This window comes from Pinus tabuliformis, chromosome 4_2 (assembly GCF_031772625.1).
Source record: "Pinus tabuliformis cultivar Carrire ecotype Pingquan chromosome 4_2, CPIR1, whole genome shotgun sequence".
Lineage (NCBI taxonomy): Eukaryota > Viridiplantae > Streptophyta > Pinopsida > Pinales > Pinaceae > Pinus > Pinus tabuliformis.
This window is the reverse complement of record NC_142304.1, coordinates 379772335-379790198: the sequence shown is the minus strand read 5'-3', so window position 1 is coordinate 379790198 and position 17864 is coordinate 379772335. Positions and strand designations below refer to the sequence as shown.

At 38.5% G+C, this 17864-nt stretch overlaps 1 protein-coding gene across 1 annotated transcript in view; it reads left to right on the top strand.

Annotated features, from left to right (window-relative positions):
* The window catches only part of LOC149169519 (glycosyltransferase BC10-like), a 118492-nt gene that overhangs the window by 36738 nt on the left and 63890 nt on the right, over window positions 1-17864 (top strand). The window contains exons 4-7 of the mRNA XM_089428721.1: window positions 8601-8672; window positions 8950-9031; window positions 9155-9235; window positions 11814-11855. Coding sequence (XP_089284847.1) covers window positions 8601-8672; window positions 8950-9031; window positions 9155-9235; window positions 11814-11855 — 277 coding nt within the window. The remainder of the gene's footprint in view (window positions 1-8600; window positions 8673-8949; window positions 9032-9154; window positions 9236-11813; window positions 11856-17864) is intronic.

Sequence of the window (17864 nt, the reverse complement as noted above, 5' to 3'; positions counted from 1 at the left end):
GAAACTAGAATTTTAGATCTCTCTCAAAAGCCAACAGACTTAACAGTTTTCAGGTTTTGGGGGATTGCAATGTTTCCATTTGATTTTGCCATGTGTGTGTGAGTATGGGATTGGCATTTGATCAAGAGCATGAAGCCTTTTATGTACCTTGATGTTGGTGGTATTGATTGTTGAACTTCATTGATGTTGGTGGTATTGATTGTTGAACTCCTCTACCGTGTCCTTAACAAAAATGTACCCTTCACTCAAAAGCAAAATAATTGGTTAGACCTACTAGGCTTTTTATACTATATAATAAGGTTGAGGAGATCAACCCTTCACTCAAACCAAACTCATTGATTAGACATGTTAAGCTTTTTCAATTTCTATCATATTATAAGGTTGAGGTATCCAAGTCTGAAGACTTTGAGCTGGATGATGTTTATACAGCTCTTGTTGATGATGCCATTTCTAGTAGTGGTGAATCAATGATGAGTTTGATGAGTGATCATGTTGATCAGTGATTTGTAGTAGGCCAGTGGCCCAATAACTTGTAGCATTGTTTTTGGACTCTAGAGGCCACTTAGAGCCTCATTGATTATGTATTTTGTTGTTGATATGTATTGCAATCTGTGCCATTTTGATATATTCACCCTTACATGGTATATAAAAGAGAAATTTTGCATATTTGGTCTCTAATGGTTTGGAATCATGGTTTGAAATCTTAAAAATATTTTTTTTCCATTAAAAAATAATTATTTTATGTATTTTTTCAAATTTGATTCATTGAATCTGGTTCGAAACCCAGCGAGATAGGTAGGTTGGTTCAAAACTCAGTTTCAGTTTTTGAAACTATGATAGAGACAGACCACCATATACCATGGTTGGATAGGATATGCGAAATGTGCCACTTGTAGGAGTCGAAGATAGAGACACACCTCATTTTTAAGTGCCCCCTATATGAGATCAAAGGATGCTATCACTGCCTCTATTGGGATTCGAGAGACTCCCTATATTGATATATTCACCCTTACATGGTATATGGATGAACAATTTCTGCATATTTTGTCTCTAATGGTTTGAAATCTAAAAAATATTTTTTTCATTAAAATTAATTATTAATTTATTTTATGTATTTTTTTCAAATTTGTTTCATAGAATCCGGTTTATCCCAGTTAGATAGGTGGTTGGTTCAAAACCCGGTTTTGGTTTTTAAACTATGATAGAGACAAACCACCATATACCATGGTTGGATAGGATCTACGAAATGTGCCACCTGTAAGAGCTGGAGATAGAGACACACCTCATTTTTAAGTGCCCCCTCTTTGAGATCAAAGGATGCTATCATTGCCTATATTGTGACTCAAGAGGCTTCCTCTCTATATTCTTTAGGTACCAGGGACATTGATGCTTAACTCTCTTTATTAGGGAGAATTTTAGCTATAGATCTCAGTTTTTGCACACCATGCCCCACTTTGGGACATCCAAGATGATCACCTCATACTTTCCTATTATGACCCATCAAATTAGAACCATATGCAACGGGTAGAGGTTAAAGGTGCACCAGATCTCGAGTGAGATCTTGGGTCTTTTCTCAACCTCCCCCAGGCGATCAACGGATACCATGAGACGAGTTCGGTGATGCTGAACCACACATTAGTTCATAGGTCCTTAGAGCACTAGAGGGACCATCTCTAGACAATTACAGAACAGGGTGCCCCCGACTTGTCAAATTACCTCCCAGTTCCATAGGAGCAGCCAAAGATCTATTCAGAGTTCCTTTCTTTCGATCTTGGAGGCTAGGGTTATCTCTCGTTCCTACATTCCCCCCAGCATCAAATGGCATCATTCCTCGTTATCATTGCTTGTTCCAGGGGACTTCGACAATGAGCCAGTACCCAGTTTAGGGATTCCATTGACAAGCATCTGGTGGCCTATATCTCCAAATTGAAGACCTCCAAGGAGATCTACGATAGGTTGGTTGGCATGTTCAAGGTTAGCAATGCTAATCAAATTCTATTTCTCAAGAATAAGTTGAAGGATATTAAGAAGGGCAAGGACGAGGACATTCAATCCTATTTCTTGAGGATTACTGAGATCAAGAATGATCTACTTTCGATTGGAGAAGTCATTCCTGATAGGGAACTTACTCTCACCACCCTTGGAGGATTCCCACCTGAGTGGTATGTATCTAGAACCACTATACTCAACAATGATTGAATTCCAAGGTTTGAAGAATTGATGTCAAGATGCATTCAAGAAGAAACAAGAATGGTGGAGCAAGAAATGCCTTCTAATAGAAGCAACCCCACTGCATTCTCCGCTCATGCCAAGAGGAAGAACAATGCAGGTTCAAAGAAGCAAAGTTAATGAAGATCGAGATTCAAAAATGGAAGGAAGGGAAGATGCTTTGTTTGCAATAAGTTTGGCCACTATGCAAGGGAGTGTCCTAATAGAAGGGATACTCCTCGAGATGATGACTATCATAACAACTCCAGGGGCAACTAAAACAACAACGATCCAAAGGAATGGCAGGTCCAATGGCAAAGGAAAAAGGAATGCGGGACATCAAGGAAATGGTCGACCCTCCAAGAAATCAAGGAACTCCAGGTATGAAAATTAGACAAACTTAGAGATCATCCTTGGAGACGATGCCACCTATCCCGTGAAGGGAGTAGGGAATGTTACTCTTCAATTGAATCAAGGTAACACTATTCATTTGCAAGAAGTACTATATGTACCCGATCTCAAGAAGAACCTGGTGTCCATTTCGACAATGGAAGATAAAGGATTAAAGGTGGCTTTTATCGATGAAAAGATACATGTTTGGAAAAGAAATTTTAAAGATGCTTTTACTCTTGGGTTCAGGATTAACACTTTGTATCAAGTTGGAGGAAGTCCATTGGGAGCCATGTCTTGCAACACATCTCTATGGCACCAGAGGTTCACCCATCTTCATTATAAGGCCCTACTCGATGTGAGACAAATGGTGACAGGTATGCTTGAGTTCAAAGTAGAGCATGAAGGTGTATGTCCGGGATGTGTCGAAGGAAAACTTACAAGGGGACCATTCCCCTCAAGTAATAGCGAGACCACAGACATATTGCAATTGATCCACTCTGACATATTTGGTATGATGCCCGTAAACTCCTTGGGAGGATACTTATATTATCTCACCTTTGTGGATGATTATTCTCGCAAAGCCTGGATCTACTTCTTGAAGAAGGATGAAGTGTTCACCTGGTTTTGACACTTCAAAGCCTTGATCAAAAACCAATTCGAGAAGAAAATCAAGATATTGAGGACTGATAATGGGGCCAAGTATGAATCCAATGAATTCCAAGATTATTGCAGAGAAGCTGACATTAAGAGGGAGATTACAACGCCATACACTCTCGAGCAGAATGGTGTGGTTGAAAGAAGGAATCACTCTATTGTAGAAGCTGTTCGTGCCATGCTTTGTGATCAATGCCTACCGAAGTTTCTATGGGATGAAGCTGCAAATACCATTGTGTATGTTCAAAATTGATGCCTTCATCAAGCATTGGACTCCAAGACTCCTGAAGAAATGTTCATTGGTAAGAAAATTGATGTCTCTCATTTTAGAATTTTTCGAAGCCCCGTATATTTTCATGTGCCGAAAGAGAAAAGAAACAAATTGGGTGGATTTGGGAAGAAAGGAATCTTTGTGGGCTATAGTGAAAATTCCAAGGGATATAGAATTTATGTGGCCGGTCAAAAGGAAGTTGAGATAAGTCATGGCGTCACCTTTGACGAAGATATGGCCCTCAAGAAGATCAACAACCTTCTTATCCTAAGGAAGGACAAAGAAGCTGACACCGGAAATCAGGGTGAAAAAGAGGACGAAACGATGCCTGATGTTGATGAACTTATGGATCCTATTGATCCTCCTCATGAGCCCTCCTCCTCCAAAAGGAGACCTCATGGCTTAGGGAGACTCTTGAAGATGCTGAGAGGCACATTGCACCAAGGGGGACTTTCCGTGAAAGCAAGAAGTCGAACAGGTAACAAGGATATTTGACCGCCATGAGCAATATCATTCAAAATGAGCCTTCATCATTTGAAGAAGTCGTGAAACAAGTATGGAAGGATGCTATGAATGAAGAATACGTGTCAATTATGAAGAATGATGTCTGGGGTGTGGTCCCTAGACCCCATGACAAATCGGTTGTCACTTCTAAGTGGCTCTACAAATTCAAGCATGGCGCTGATAGAAGTGCAGAAAAGTTCAAGGCTCGCTTTGTTGCTCAAGGTTTTTCTCAAAAGGAAGGTGTAGATTATGATGAGATATTTGCACCTATTTCCCGATACACCACCATTCGCTCGATCATAGCCCCCTTGCTGCCTTGCAAGGATGGAATCTACATCAGATGGATGTCAAGGCCATGTTATTGCATGGTTCAATCAAAGAGGAAGTCTATGTGGAACAACCCGAGGGGTTTGAGGTTCATGATTAGGAATCTCATGTATGTAGGTTGAAGAAAGCTCTCTATGGGTTGAAGCAAGCACCTCGGGCTTGGTATGAAAGGATCGATAGCTATCTGATGAAGCTAGGATTCACTAGAAGTGAGGCCGATCTGAATCTTTACTTTAAGGTTGAAATTAATAAACCTCTCATTCTGGTACTTTATGTGGATGACCTCTTTTTGATAGGTGCAGACCCTCTCATTCACAAATGTAAGAGGGAGTTGGCTTCTGAATTTGAGATGAAGGACCTAGGACCGATGCACTATTTCCTAGGGTTGGAGGTCTGGCAAAAGCCAGGTGAAATTTTCCTCTCTCAAGGAAAATATGTTGTGAAGATATTGGAAAGATTTGGGATGGTGGACTGCAAGCCTGTGACTACCTCGATGGAACTTAACTTTAAGAAGTTATGTGGTAGTGCTGTTGGACCTAAATTAGGAAATGCTTCTGAGTATTGTCAACTCATAGGAGCACTGATGTTCTTAGTGAACTCTCGTCCGGACATATGTTTTGCAATTAACACATTGAGCCAATACGTGGTTGAGCCTCATCATATAGATTGGATTGCTGCCAAGAATCTTCTGAGATATCTTTGGGGCACAATCACTCATGGACTGAGATACATTGCTGGAAATGTGAGGTTGCATGGTTATTCTGATGCTAATTGGGATGGCAGTGTGGTGGATCACAAGAGCACTTCTGGATGCTGTTTTTCTTTGGGTTCTGCTTTGATATCGTGGATGAGTAGGAAGTAGAAATCGGTTGCCTTGAGCACCACCGAGGCCGAATGCATCACTGCTAGTATGGCCTCCTGTGAAGCTGTTTGGTTGAGGAAGCTCTTCAGTGAGCTGTTTGGACATGTGTTGGATACCACTGTGATCCTCTGCAACAACCAGAGTGGGATCCGATTATTAGAGAATCCCGTGTTTCATGATCGCTCCAAGCATATAGATATCAGGTACCACTTTATCTGGGATATGTTACAACGAGGAGCAATAAAGCTCCATCACATTGGGATTGATGAGTAGGTCGCTGATATTTTCACAAAGCTCTTGGGGAAGGTCATATTCTTGGCCTTTCGAGAACGACTTGGAGTCCTAGAGAGACCCTCTTATGAGGGTCTTGTATGAGATGGACATTGAGCTCTGGGAGCTCAGGGGGGCATGGGGTACTTCGTGGAGCGATGAGCAACCATAGGGTGAGTGGTTCAGCCTTCCCCTAGTTGTTTGCTGTGTACAGGGTGAGTGGTTCAGCCTTCCCCTGCGATAGCCCTTGGCGACATGTAAGTAGGATGAGTGGTTCATCCTTCTCCTGTCGAGACATCCTACCCTTGCAGTTTGGGATTCATGGGAAGTACCTCTCATCTGGCCAATGAGTAGGGAAATGAGGATGGGGACCATAGTACTACTGATGGACGCATCGTGTACTATCATACTCCCTATGCTAGGATGTCCGATATTGATCTTGGATCAATTGGAACTGACTTCGGGTCAGTGAGAGTGGTATGAGACACTCTCTTTTGATTGGAATTGACTTCGGGTCAGTGAGAGTGGTATGAGACACTCTCTTTTGATCGGAACTGATTTCGGGTCAGTGGAGAATGGTATGATACTTTCTCGATCACTTCTTCTTCTTCATAGTTCAGCGGCGTAGAGCAGTGTATTGATGAGAGAGATCGTATAGATTGGCAGATGGATTAGAAGGTGGAGTTCTCCCCAGTTGAGAGGGAGTGTTAAAATTGGCAACTAGGGCCAAACTCCACATGGGTCATCTTATTTATGACAGCTGATATTTTTCTTGGGTTCCTCTCTCCGAGAGGTGTAGGATTGATCTAGAGATCATCCGATTCTGACATGTACAAATGAAGTTATGAATTTATTTTGATTATTGACAAATTGTCAAGTTCAGCGAACAAACTCATGTAGGCTCAGAAGCCCAACAGTCACGTCTCTTCATCCTCAACGTTTGCTATAAATACATGATGCCTCATCCTCATTTGGACACACTCATCTTCACACATCTCTCTCTCCTCATTGATTGGGTATGGATTTCTGGGCAGTCTCTTTTTCCACACGTGCGAAGGAAAGGAAGAGAAAATTTCTGTTTTGGATGTTGACCAGGTTTGACTGAATTTCCAGATTGCTGTTTTGGGCTGCGTTGACCAAACGTTGACCTGTTTGACTGCGGTTTTGTGAGGGTTATCTCTGATTGGGCAGGCCACATTTCTGGGCACAGAAATTGAGGCAAACCATTGACTGTTTGACCAGCGTTGACTGTGGTTAGGGCTGACTGCAGGTTGACTGTTTGACCAGACTTTGACTGGGCTGATTTCGGACTGTTTTGGGGGCTGTTTCATCTTGCTGTTTGGAGGCCAAAGATGACTGAAGTTGACCGAGTTGTTGAGGGTTAAAACTGCCCTGTTGACCAGTGTTGACTTTTCTGGTTAAGGCTCTTTTGCTGCTGTTATAAATTATCAGATTTGTAAATTGTACTATCTCTCTCTGGTGAATTATTGAAGACTATAAGAAGAATTGAACAAGGGTTTCCCCACATTGGGGTTTGTCCCTGGCTGGTGCCACATCTTGTGTCCTCTTGTCTTGGCTTGTCTTCCAACTGTTTAGGTTTATGTTCTATCTGCATTTTACTATCACGTTGATGTGATTGCTAAACTGGATATTGATATTGGGCTAATAAAGAAATTGAAGTAAAATTGGTCTTACACATAGAACATACCATTGTTGTCTAAAATTAACACAAGAAGACTAGTGTTGGGCAATCACTCTGATCTGCTGTGCCCTCATTATGACTGCACAGGAACTGGGGTAGCCTTGTCTGAGTGATCAAGGTAAAATCTAACGGTGCTATGCCAACCACAAATTGATTTTTAAAATGATCTAAATTGTTCAATTCAAGGAGCAATTTTTCTGAAGCGTTTGTGTGTTTTGATACCAATTGTGAAGAGTAAGACTAACATTAAAAGCAAATTATACTCATGAAACTCAATGACAGCCCATAGAATAAATAGAGTTCTTACATTGGGCCACATGGCATAAATTTATAGTACATTAAGGCCTATGTTTTGAAATTTGAATACTACGTGTTCTAAATTTGGCTGCTTGATTGCATTCTTTTACACATTCTATTATTAGGACTGACCTAACTTTCTTAAGGAATGCCATCTGTCACTTCTCATCTACCACCATTCTCACACGTGTGAGCATTCCATTTTCTGTTCTCATAACATATGGCTTCTCTAAATGGCACTTGTAAAAGTTCTCCTCATGTTTTCCTTAATATATATTCTTTGATTTTCAAGTGGTTTACATTCATGTGACCTAATATGCTAGGACTCACAACATTATGTTATTGATCTGGACAACAAATAAACAGTATTGCCAACACAGACTTCAGTAAATGATTAAAAAAAATAAGCTTCTCTTTTTGTCATTTTCTAAGTCGTCATCAATTAAGTATTTAAGCAGCATGTCCTAATGATGTGCATAACTTTGTGTGCTGAGTGCTCTCTAATGTTGAATAATGTAAAATAAAATGTATTTTCAAGAAAGAAAAAGAGTTGATCGTGCTTATGTATTCTTTCAAGTTTTTAAAGATGATTGTTTCTTAATGATTTAATGATTAAAACTTCTAAGAATATTGGTGAGGGGTGGTGGTTGAGAATAGGGCATTTGATTGTAACTTGATGGTGATCAAGACTGCAATGTACAACTTTAAGCAACCAAGTCTATAACTTACAGTTGACAACAATGGTGAAGGAAGCCCACAATAGTTAAACCAGAAATAGAGTAGAATATGGATGGTGACAAGGAGTGTCAAATTTTGAGGGACAAGTTGTTAATTGTGGAATTTTGAGGTTATTTTCTTGCAGATTGACATCTGATAATGAATAAGTAAATTTGGTCAATCAAAGGGGGGTGATGGAGAATATTGAAGCCAGAAGAGAGCATGGTTTATTGAGGGTTAGAGTAGATGCATGAGTTGACAACTTTAGTTGTGTTTCAATGTCTTATGTGCCAAAGAAGTTTTGTTTTTAGAGAAGTGGGATGTAATTTTGTATTCTTAATGTGGTTGGTTTAATATTATTTATTCTAATGTCCTGTTTTCAAATTTTCTTGCAGTTGTGTACCTTTGTACAACTTCAGCTATACATATGAGTATGTAATGTCATCTCCAAAGATTTTTGTAGACAGGTGAGAGAGCATAACATTTGAAGTGCATGAATGTGCATATGTGGGTGCCATTCTCTATCTATATTGTATTATCTAGGTCAATAATCTTTATTATTTAGACTATTTTCATTAATAGGAGATTGCATTTTGTTGTTTTGGTTTGATACTGTTATCTTCTAATACTATTGTTAGAAACCTCAGGGGATGGTGTCAATGGGAGAATCAGTTGATTTCGATTGTTGTCAGAAAAATTGCAAAGATTTGATGTATTTTAACTATTATTTAAATTCATGAATAGCTTTAAAGACCTAAAAACTAGTTGGTACAACCCAAAAATGGCTCCAACCATTCGAAAGGATAAATGGCGGAAAGGATCACAGGTTAGTGAGTTGTTTTTGGGTTCTTTTGGATTAGTTGATATTTGGATTAGATCAAGTCTATGAAAAATAGATCATAGATTGACTGAACACTTGTGTTCGTCTTATTTTGTATGATCTTTGCAGTGGGTTACATTAATAAGAAAGCATGCGGAAGTTATGGTTGCAGACGAGACAATCTTTCCAGTTTTTAAGCGACATTGTAAGGTAATGCAAAAATTTTGTTTCAGAGAACAAAAGGTATTTGAGTAAGCCCAGTTTCAGAGTGATACGAACCTAGGTTCACCTTTCCTATTTATCACTATACACAACATTTTAACCAGGAATTGACTTTTTGGCATTCAACTCTCATCCATGAGTTCAATTTCTTAGGGCTGGTATTACATCTATTTAGTTGTAAGTATGTCCTATTGTCAAAGGTGCACGTATTGGATGTCTGCAAGGTTCCTGCCTCTCAAGGGTTTGGACTCACATTTTGAAAATCTTGGTTGATGGTGTACTTGAGGGGCAATATTTTCTGGTAAGGATGGCATATTTGAAACCAATATTTAAAAAGAAAACCAAGACACCAAAAGAAGCTTGCTGATTTGACTGGATTCAAAAATTCAAGAAAAAAATATCTTCTTATCCTTTAGTCTTGTCATCAGTGGACAACAAATACCAAAGCCTAAAATTTTAGCGGTTAGCCACTTGATTTCAACTAATTAGAATTTCAGAAATCGTTTTGTGTTTTGTTGAGTTGTCACTTTGGAGGTCAAACTTGAAAGTTCCCTTGTGGGACCATTTATAGGATTTAGGTTGTGCATTAGATTTCTTTTATCATTTTTTTTGAATTTTTATTTCTAATGGACATTTGCTTCTCTAGAGAATCCCTGGTTCTAATTGTGGGCTAGGAAAATTGGGCTATTATAAGTTTATAACCACTCATGCACTCGGTGGAAGAAAACCTTTGCCCACAACTAAACTTGAATGCATTCTTGCATCTGAAATTATTTTACCAACACTCTAGATTTGTAGATCTTCTAATTTTGATCTTGGTAACTATGGTCTCTTTATTAAGGAGCTCGACTTACCAGGGATTCCGTTAAGGGTATGTGTGTTGGTGTATTTATATGTATTAAAATATAATCAGTCAATAATCCTCCTCCTCTGGATACGATTCTACTCATTAAAAATCCTAGATGGCAGGTTGCTAGGTTAAGTTCCAAGGAGAGAGCTGTGTACATGCACACTATGGACATGTTATTACTGTTAAGTTTTAATGTACATTTAAGAGAGAGACTATGTAAGCACAACCAAAGAACTTAGTAAATATTCCTGGAATTGTTTAACTCATCATTCAGTGCTCTTTTATTTGACATTCTTCAGGATAAAGTTCTCTGACATGAATTTTTTTAGGAAAACATTCTGTGAAAACGGTATCCAAATTTAACCTCAACAATGAACCTTTATCTTTTTTTCTCTGAATCTGTCGCTTGTATTGAGTCAAACAGCTAAAGTCAATTATGTCTTATCTGGCTTAATGGTCAACCTATGTTTCTTAATATTTTAATTTTCAAATGATGAAGCATCAACTGGATACATAATTTGAGAATAAAGTGGTTAACTCCTTTATCATATAGTTTGAGAAGAATTTTATTTAATTCTACCAAGGGTCTCTGTTTTGAACTTTTGTCACAACTGCAATAATGAGTGTTTGAGAATGACAAAAAAATTGTGTGAAATAAATACCACTTCTCTCTGTAATTTGTAATTTATAGTTTTTGTTCCATATAACTTGTATGTTTTCTTTGAATAGCCTGCTGATATGGTGCCTTAAGTGATCACTCCCTGCATTACTTACCATTTATAATAAGAAGTTGACGTTTCATTATGGAGCAACATTTTTGGGAATTCATTGCAAGTTGTTAATATGATTTTAAAGGTTATGATGCTAATATTATGAAAGAGGAATTTTCAATTGTGATGTGACAGCTGATGAGTCATGACATTTTCCCCTCCTTTAACAAGGGGCTGGAAATCAAATAGAGAGTGCAGAGAGAAATAAGCACGTTCAGAAATTTCATGGGGTACCCAACAAACCCTGGATCCCCTCATGTTTAATTGGGGAGGGAGGGAGGGGGGTGGGGGGGGGTAGGTGTGGCAGGGAGATCTGTGATTCTGTGTAAAAGTTAATATGTTTTGCTTTTGCATCATTTTATGTAAGAAATTTGTAATAATTTACTCTTGTACTCAGGAACTAGTAACACTAAGTGATGGTAGGTCTAGGATTGGATTTCCCTCTTCCAACCTATCGATGGGAGAATGTTTGAATCTTTCTTCTGAAAAAATATGTATCGATGATTTATTAGACTGCTGGACAATACAACTGCAGCATTTTTTTAATACAATATAAGCTTTTATGTTAAAAAAATGATTTTAAGGGTTATGATGTTAATGTTATGGAAGAAGAATATCCAATTGCAATGCAACAACTGATGAATTGTGACTTTTTCCTGTCATAGTAGCAATGCATAGAAATACATCATACCATTTGTCTCTGAACTGTAAGATTGGTTTTTCTATTGTATTATAATATGGTGTCTTTTCACAAGTCTTGTTATAGATTCACTATGTGCAAAACTTTATTTCTGAATCCCACTTTTGGTTTATTTGCCAGTTACTTATTGCTTGAAGGAATCTAAATGGAACTTTGAGAGTATTTTAATCATAAGCTAATGATACATTGTGTAGAAAACAAATCAAGAACGTATGTTGATGGAATTTGTTTTTTTGTTTCATGCAAAGGCGGCCCCTACTACCAGAACATTTGAGAAAGCAGACTCAAGTAAGCTTGACTACATATGGTTCCACACATTATGAAGTAGAATTTGCATGGAAAAAAGAATACCTATATATTATTTTTTCTAGAAAAAAATATGTTTTATTAGAGAAAACAGGTCACAATCTTGTGATTACACCAAGGCTACTTGCTTATAAATGCATGTTGCAGTGTAAGCCATTAACAAAACTAAAGGGCCAGAGGAACAAAGTTGATGGTACATGAACAAGTCTGTGTTTAATACAAAAAACTGCCAAGATTTACTGGGTATCTACAACTATGGAAATACTACTTGACTATTAAGATATAGAAACCAGAGAACCCAAAACTGTCCAAGGACTTAGATTGATGCTTGAGAGGGAGAGTTTACTATCAACCTTGACAAGGGAGATCCTGGTGGACTACATTAACCATCTTATGAAATTCAGCTTGTCTCTCATCACCGTGCCATCCCTCCACTCACCCCTCAACATATGATAAAGTTGTTGAATGATGTCCCACATTTTTTTCATTAACCGATCCAAAGAATGGGGCCACACTGGAGTGCTAATGGAGAGAATTAGAGGCTGAGTGCATATCTGAAAGCCACACTCAACTGTAGATGGAGAACCGATCCCATTTGAAATGAGAAGCTATTGATAAAGGATGAGAACATATGGACCCATGCCTTTTTTCCTTCCCAAGAGGTATGGTCTTGGAGCTGTGACGATCCTTCAAATTTTTCAGTGATCAGTGATTGGATTAGAATCTGTGTTATGATCAAGGGAGCCTGGGAAGGACTCTATCACTTGAAGTTGAGATAACCACATGTATGAATGTAGCTCTGCTGGGATGATGTTTGGTCCCATGTGTGATCTATTTCAGAAGTGAATGTTTGAGAATTTGTATGAGTGAGGGTGAGATTGAAAGGAACAGAGCCTCTAGAGGGTATGGCCTTTTTAGTGACCCAATCTGCCTCAATGTTGGCTGCTCAGTGAATCTGATTGAATTTATTTGAATTGATCCAATTTAAAATAAGAAGTTATTGATATAGGAGGAGAAGGTTTGGTTCTGTGCCCTTTTATCACCCAAGAGGTATGGTCTAGGAGTTGTGACCATCCTTAAAATCTCTCAGAGCTGAATGATTGCATCAGATCTCTGATGTGATTGAGAGAGCCTGGGAAGTGTAATACCCCTAGTTGGATCTCCATAATAGAAATGTAAAGGTATACAAGGTGAGAGGCTGGGAGCCAAACAAGGTAATGTTAATTTTTCATCAAGAATTGTTCTATGCTGCAACTATCACTTCAACAATTTCCAATAGCATCCAAATTACAATTTCCACTTCTTCAATTAACCAATAACAATAGAGCAATAGTAGATAGAACAATTATACAATGTGCACAATGAAAGACAGCCAAGAGACAAGAGACACAATATTTGGTCAATGACAGGGAAAAACCCCACAAGGGGGAAAACCCTTTGCAATTCTTCTTTTATTAGATTGTCTTCAAATGTTCAGCAGAGAGAGTACATCATCCAAGAGTCAAAGTCAAGCTTTGACTAGCCAATATCCAAAACCAATATCCAATATCCAATCAAGTCAATATGCCAAGCAATTTATCCAAAATAGAGACAAGAGAGAGAGAGAGTCAACAGAAGTCAACTCTGGTGCAAATCTGTCCAAGTCAACAGCAGCAATGTGTGCCCTAACCAGTCAACAGTCAATGGTCAAAACAGCCCTTCAAGAGCTTGGTCAACAGCAGTCAAAATTGGCCTCTATTGCTGGTCAAAGTCAGCCCAAAACAGTCATAAAAAATCCAGTCAAACTCGGTCAAAAGAGAGAATCTCTGCGGTCAGCCCAAGTCAATGTGTGCAGAACACCTTGGTTTTTGTGCCCAAAAGTGTGGCCTGCCCAATCAGAAAGATGCCCAAAATATCAAACCAAAATTCACCTCAGAAAGGCAAAGTCAATGCTGGTCAAAGTTGCAGTCAGCTTCAGATTTCGGCCAGTTGTGATTTTCGTCCTCTTTCTCCTTTGCTCGTGTGAGAGAAGCCTGCAATTCTTGAGCTGTACGAACCAATCAAAGAAGGAGAGAGAAGAATGTCTAAGTTACCAGAATACGGATCCGGATACGGATCCGGATCCGGATTCGGATACGGATCCGCCAGTTTTTTGAAAAGCCAGGATCCGGAAACGGCAAGTACAAGCAAATATAAAATATTTTATAATTTTTAAAATTAAAATTTATATAAATATAAAATTAAAAACATAATTTTTTAATATGTAATTTTTATATACAATAAATAATTATTATATAAGTAATTCCTAAGGTATCATTTATAAATATTAATTAAATTTATATAAAAATAAAAAAACATATGGAAATTTTTAAATATATAAATTCAATATAATACTTTAAAAATAATTATTAAGTTAATCATAATATAATTAATGCATCATTTATAAATATTTAAACATTAATTATTAGTTATAATTATTTATATTAAGCAAATTATTAAACTTATTTTAGAAAAACTATTTTTAAACTTGAAAATTTATTAAAATATAAACTTACTTTTTAAACTTTAAATAAAATATCTTCTAAATAAATACAAGTAGATTATAATCTTGACGTCACATGTATTAAAGTTTATAATATATTAAAGTTTATAATATGTATTTGTATTAAATAATATAAAGTTTATAATATATCTTTGTATTAAAGTTTAAAATATATATTTGTATTAAAGTTTATAATATATATTTGTATTAAATAATATAAAGTTTATAATATATTTTTGTATTAAAGTTTATAATACAGTCAACATAGAAATCCCTCTTGGACTTCATATCCGCTCGTTCTTATCATTAGCGTCATTCACTTGAATTAAAGTTTATAATATATTGTATTAAAAATAATACATTTCAATGTAAAAATAATAAATTTTATGACGTCCAACAACTCAGTTTATTTTCGCAGAGGGATTTTTAATCCATTTCTGAACATTCGAAATTCACTTGCGTTGATATTTCTGTTTAAAAATTTTGCGCTGAATTACAGTTTTCTACCCACCGAGAGAAATTTTTTCCGACATACAATATATTTACACACGGAGAGAAGACGGACGGATCTCTACGGATCCGGATCCGAATCTGTTTCTGATCCGGGGATCCGCGGATCCAGCCATCAGGCTTGACGGATCCGGTAACATAGAAGAATGTGTTGTGTGATGTGATGCCAAATGAGGAGTACTTGACTTGTATTTATATGCATTGGAGGGATATTCATTTTGCGTCTAGGCCGACTTGAACAAATGTGCCAATGTGGGTTTTCCATCATTATATTTTTCCTTGTCCAAATAAAGTACTTCAAAAGTCAATTTTGGTCCTCTTAGAAAGAGGAATTTAATGCAATGGTTGGAATTTGTCACTAAGCTGCCAAGTTAACACTCCCTCTCAGCTAGGGAGAAATTCCAACTGCATCATGTGATCATCATAAGTATCTTGTGCATCCTTGCTCATCTCTGCTTGTCTTTGCTCATCTCATGCTGAACACTTTCGAATCTAAAGAAGAAGAATCGCTGTAGGGGAGCTCCAGCTACCACCCTGACTCCATCATCATCGGGGAGCCATAACTACCACCCGGAACTAAAGACAATGGGCAAGATCAAACCTACCCCAAAGTGTAGGGATCACACTCTATCCCAAAGTCCCTGACAATAGGTGAGATCAACTTACTAGAGGTAAGGATCACACTCTACCCTATTGTCCCTGATCATCCATCTTAACCCTAAAGAGTCAGATGGTAGAACACTTGCATCCACCAACTTGGGCGAGATCCACCTACTGCAAGGGGTAGGGATCACACTCTATCCCAAGTCCCTCATCCCATTGGCCAGATGGGGAGGTTATCCCATAGAGTGGGCAAGATGCTAACTGGGGCATACTCTGACTAGGGGAGATCCCAGGTCTCTACACCCTATCGGTCAAAGGTCTCTCATCCCCAGGAGCCCATTAGCTCCATTCCTCACCTTGGGAGCTCAACTAGGGGGAAGAGCACTGCTCAGTGTTCTTGATCAGTCAGGACCCTTATTCGAAAGGGTCATCTCAAACAGTGCAAGCTGCTCTCTGAAGACCAAGAACATCCCTTTTGGCAAAGCCTTGGTGAGGATATTGGCTATTTGCTCCTGTCAAAATGTGAAGGAGCCTTGTTGCACCATGTCTCAGATGTAATGATAGTTGATCTCAATATGCTTGGACTTGTCGTGGAACACAAGATGCTCCGACAAATGAATCCCACTCTTGTTGTCGCAAGAGATAACTGTTGTGTCCAGGGCCTGCTTAAATAGCTCTCCAAAGAGCTTCCTCAACCACACTGCTTCACAAGTCGGTAGGCTGGTTGAAATATACTTGACCTCAACTGTGGTAAGGGCTACAGACTTTTGCTTCCTGCTCATCCACAATATCATGTCAGATCCTAGACTAAAACAACATCTAGAAGTACTCTTCCTCGAATTGAGGCTTCTGTGATCCATATCAATTTATGAGAGATTCTTCAGCGTAAATGATATTCTATGTGATTTACACTGAAGAATCTCTCATAAAAAGTACTCTTCCTGTCGACAACATTGCCAGCCCAATCTGCATTTGTATATCCATGTAGTCTAACATCTCCAACGACATATCTCAGTCCAAGGTTAATAGTCCCATGTAGATATCTCAATACATGCTTGGCAGCGACCCAATGTACATGGTGAGGCTCAGTCATAAACTGGCTCAAAGTGTTAACTGCGAAGCATATGTCAGGGTGAGTGTTCATGAGGAACATCAGAGCACCAACCAGTTGTCTATACTCAAAAGGGTTTGCTAGGTCTGGTCCAACAACCTCTCCACATAGCTTCTTGAAATTCATCTCCATAGGTGTAGGCAAGGACTTGCATTCAACCATACAAAACTCTCTAGCAGTTTCACAACATATTTTCCTTGTGAAAGGAAAATCTCATCGGGCCTTTGCCACACCTCTTTACCTAGGAAATAGTGCATCAAATCAAGATTTTTCATCTAGAATTTAGAAGCCAACTCCCTCTTACATTCAAGAATGAGACGGTTTGCACTTGTCAAGAATAAGTCATCAACATATAATACCAAAATGAGAGGTATACCTTGGATCACTTTGAAGTACAAGTTTGGATCGACACTACTCCTTGTGAATCCCAACTTCATCAAGTAACTGTCAATGCGGGCATACCAAGCACGGGGGGCTTGCTTCAATCGGCACACATGGGTCTTCTAGTCATGAACTTCAAATCTTGGAGGCTATTCAACATATAACCTCAAAGTGTTAAGTGCGAAGCATATGTTGGGGTGAATGTTTATGAGGAACATCAGAGCACCAACCAGTTGTCTATACTTAGAAGGGTTTGCTAGGTTTGGTCCAACAACCTCTCCACATAGCTTCTTGAAATTCATCTCCATAGGTGTAGGCAGGGACTTGCATTCAACCATTCCAAAACTCTCTAGTAGTTTCACAACATATTTTGCTTGTGAAAGGAAAATCTCATTGGGCCTTTGCCACACCTCTCGTCCCAGGAAATAGTGCATCAAACCAAGATTTTTCATCTAGAATTTAGAAGCCAACTCCCTCTTACATTCAAGAATGAGACAGTATGCACCTGTCAAGAATAAGTCATCAACATATAATACCAAAATGAGAGGTATACCTTGGATCACTTTGAAGTACAGGTTTGGATCAACATTGCTCCTTGTGAATCCCAACTTCATCAAGTAATTGTCAATGCGAGCATACCAAGCATAGGGGGCTTGCTTTAATCGACACACATGGGTCTTCTGGTCATGAACTTCAAATCCTGGAGGCTATTCAACATATACTTCTTCTTGAAGCAAACCATGCAAGAAAACAGTCTTCACATCCATCCGGTGAAGAGTCCATCCCTAACTAGCTGCAAGTGCAACAATGGATCAAATGGTGGTGTAACGAGCAACTGGAACAAATATATCATCATAATCCTCTC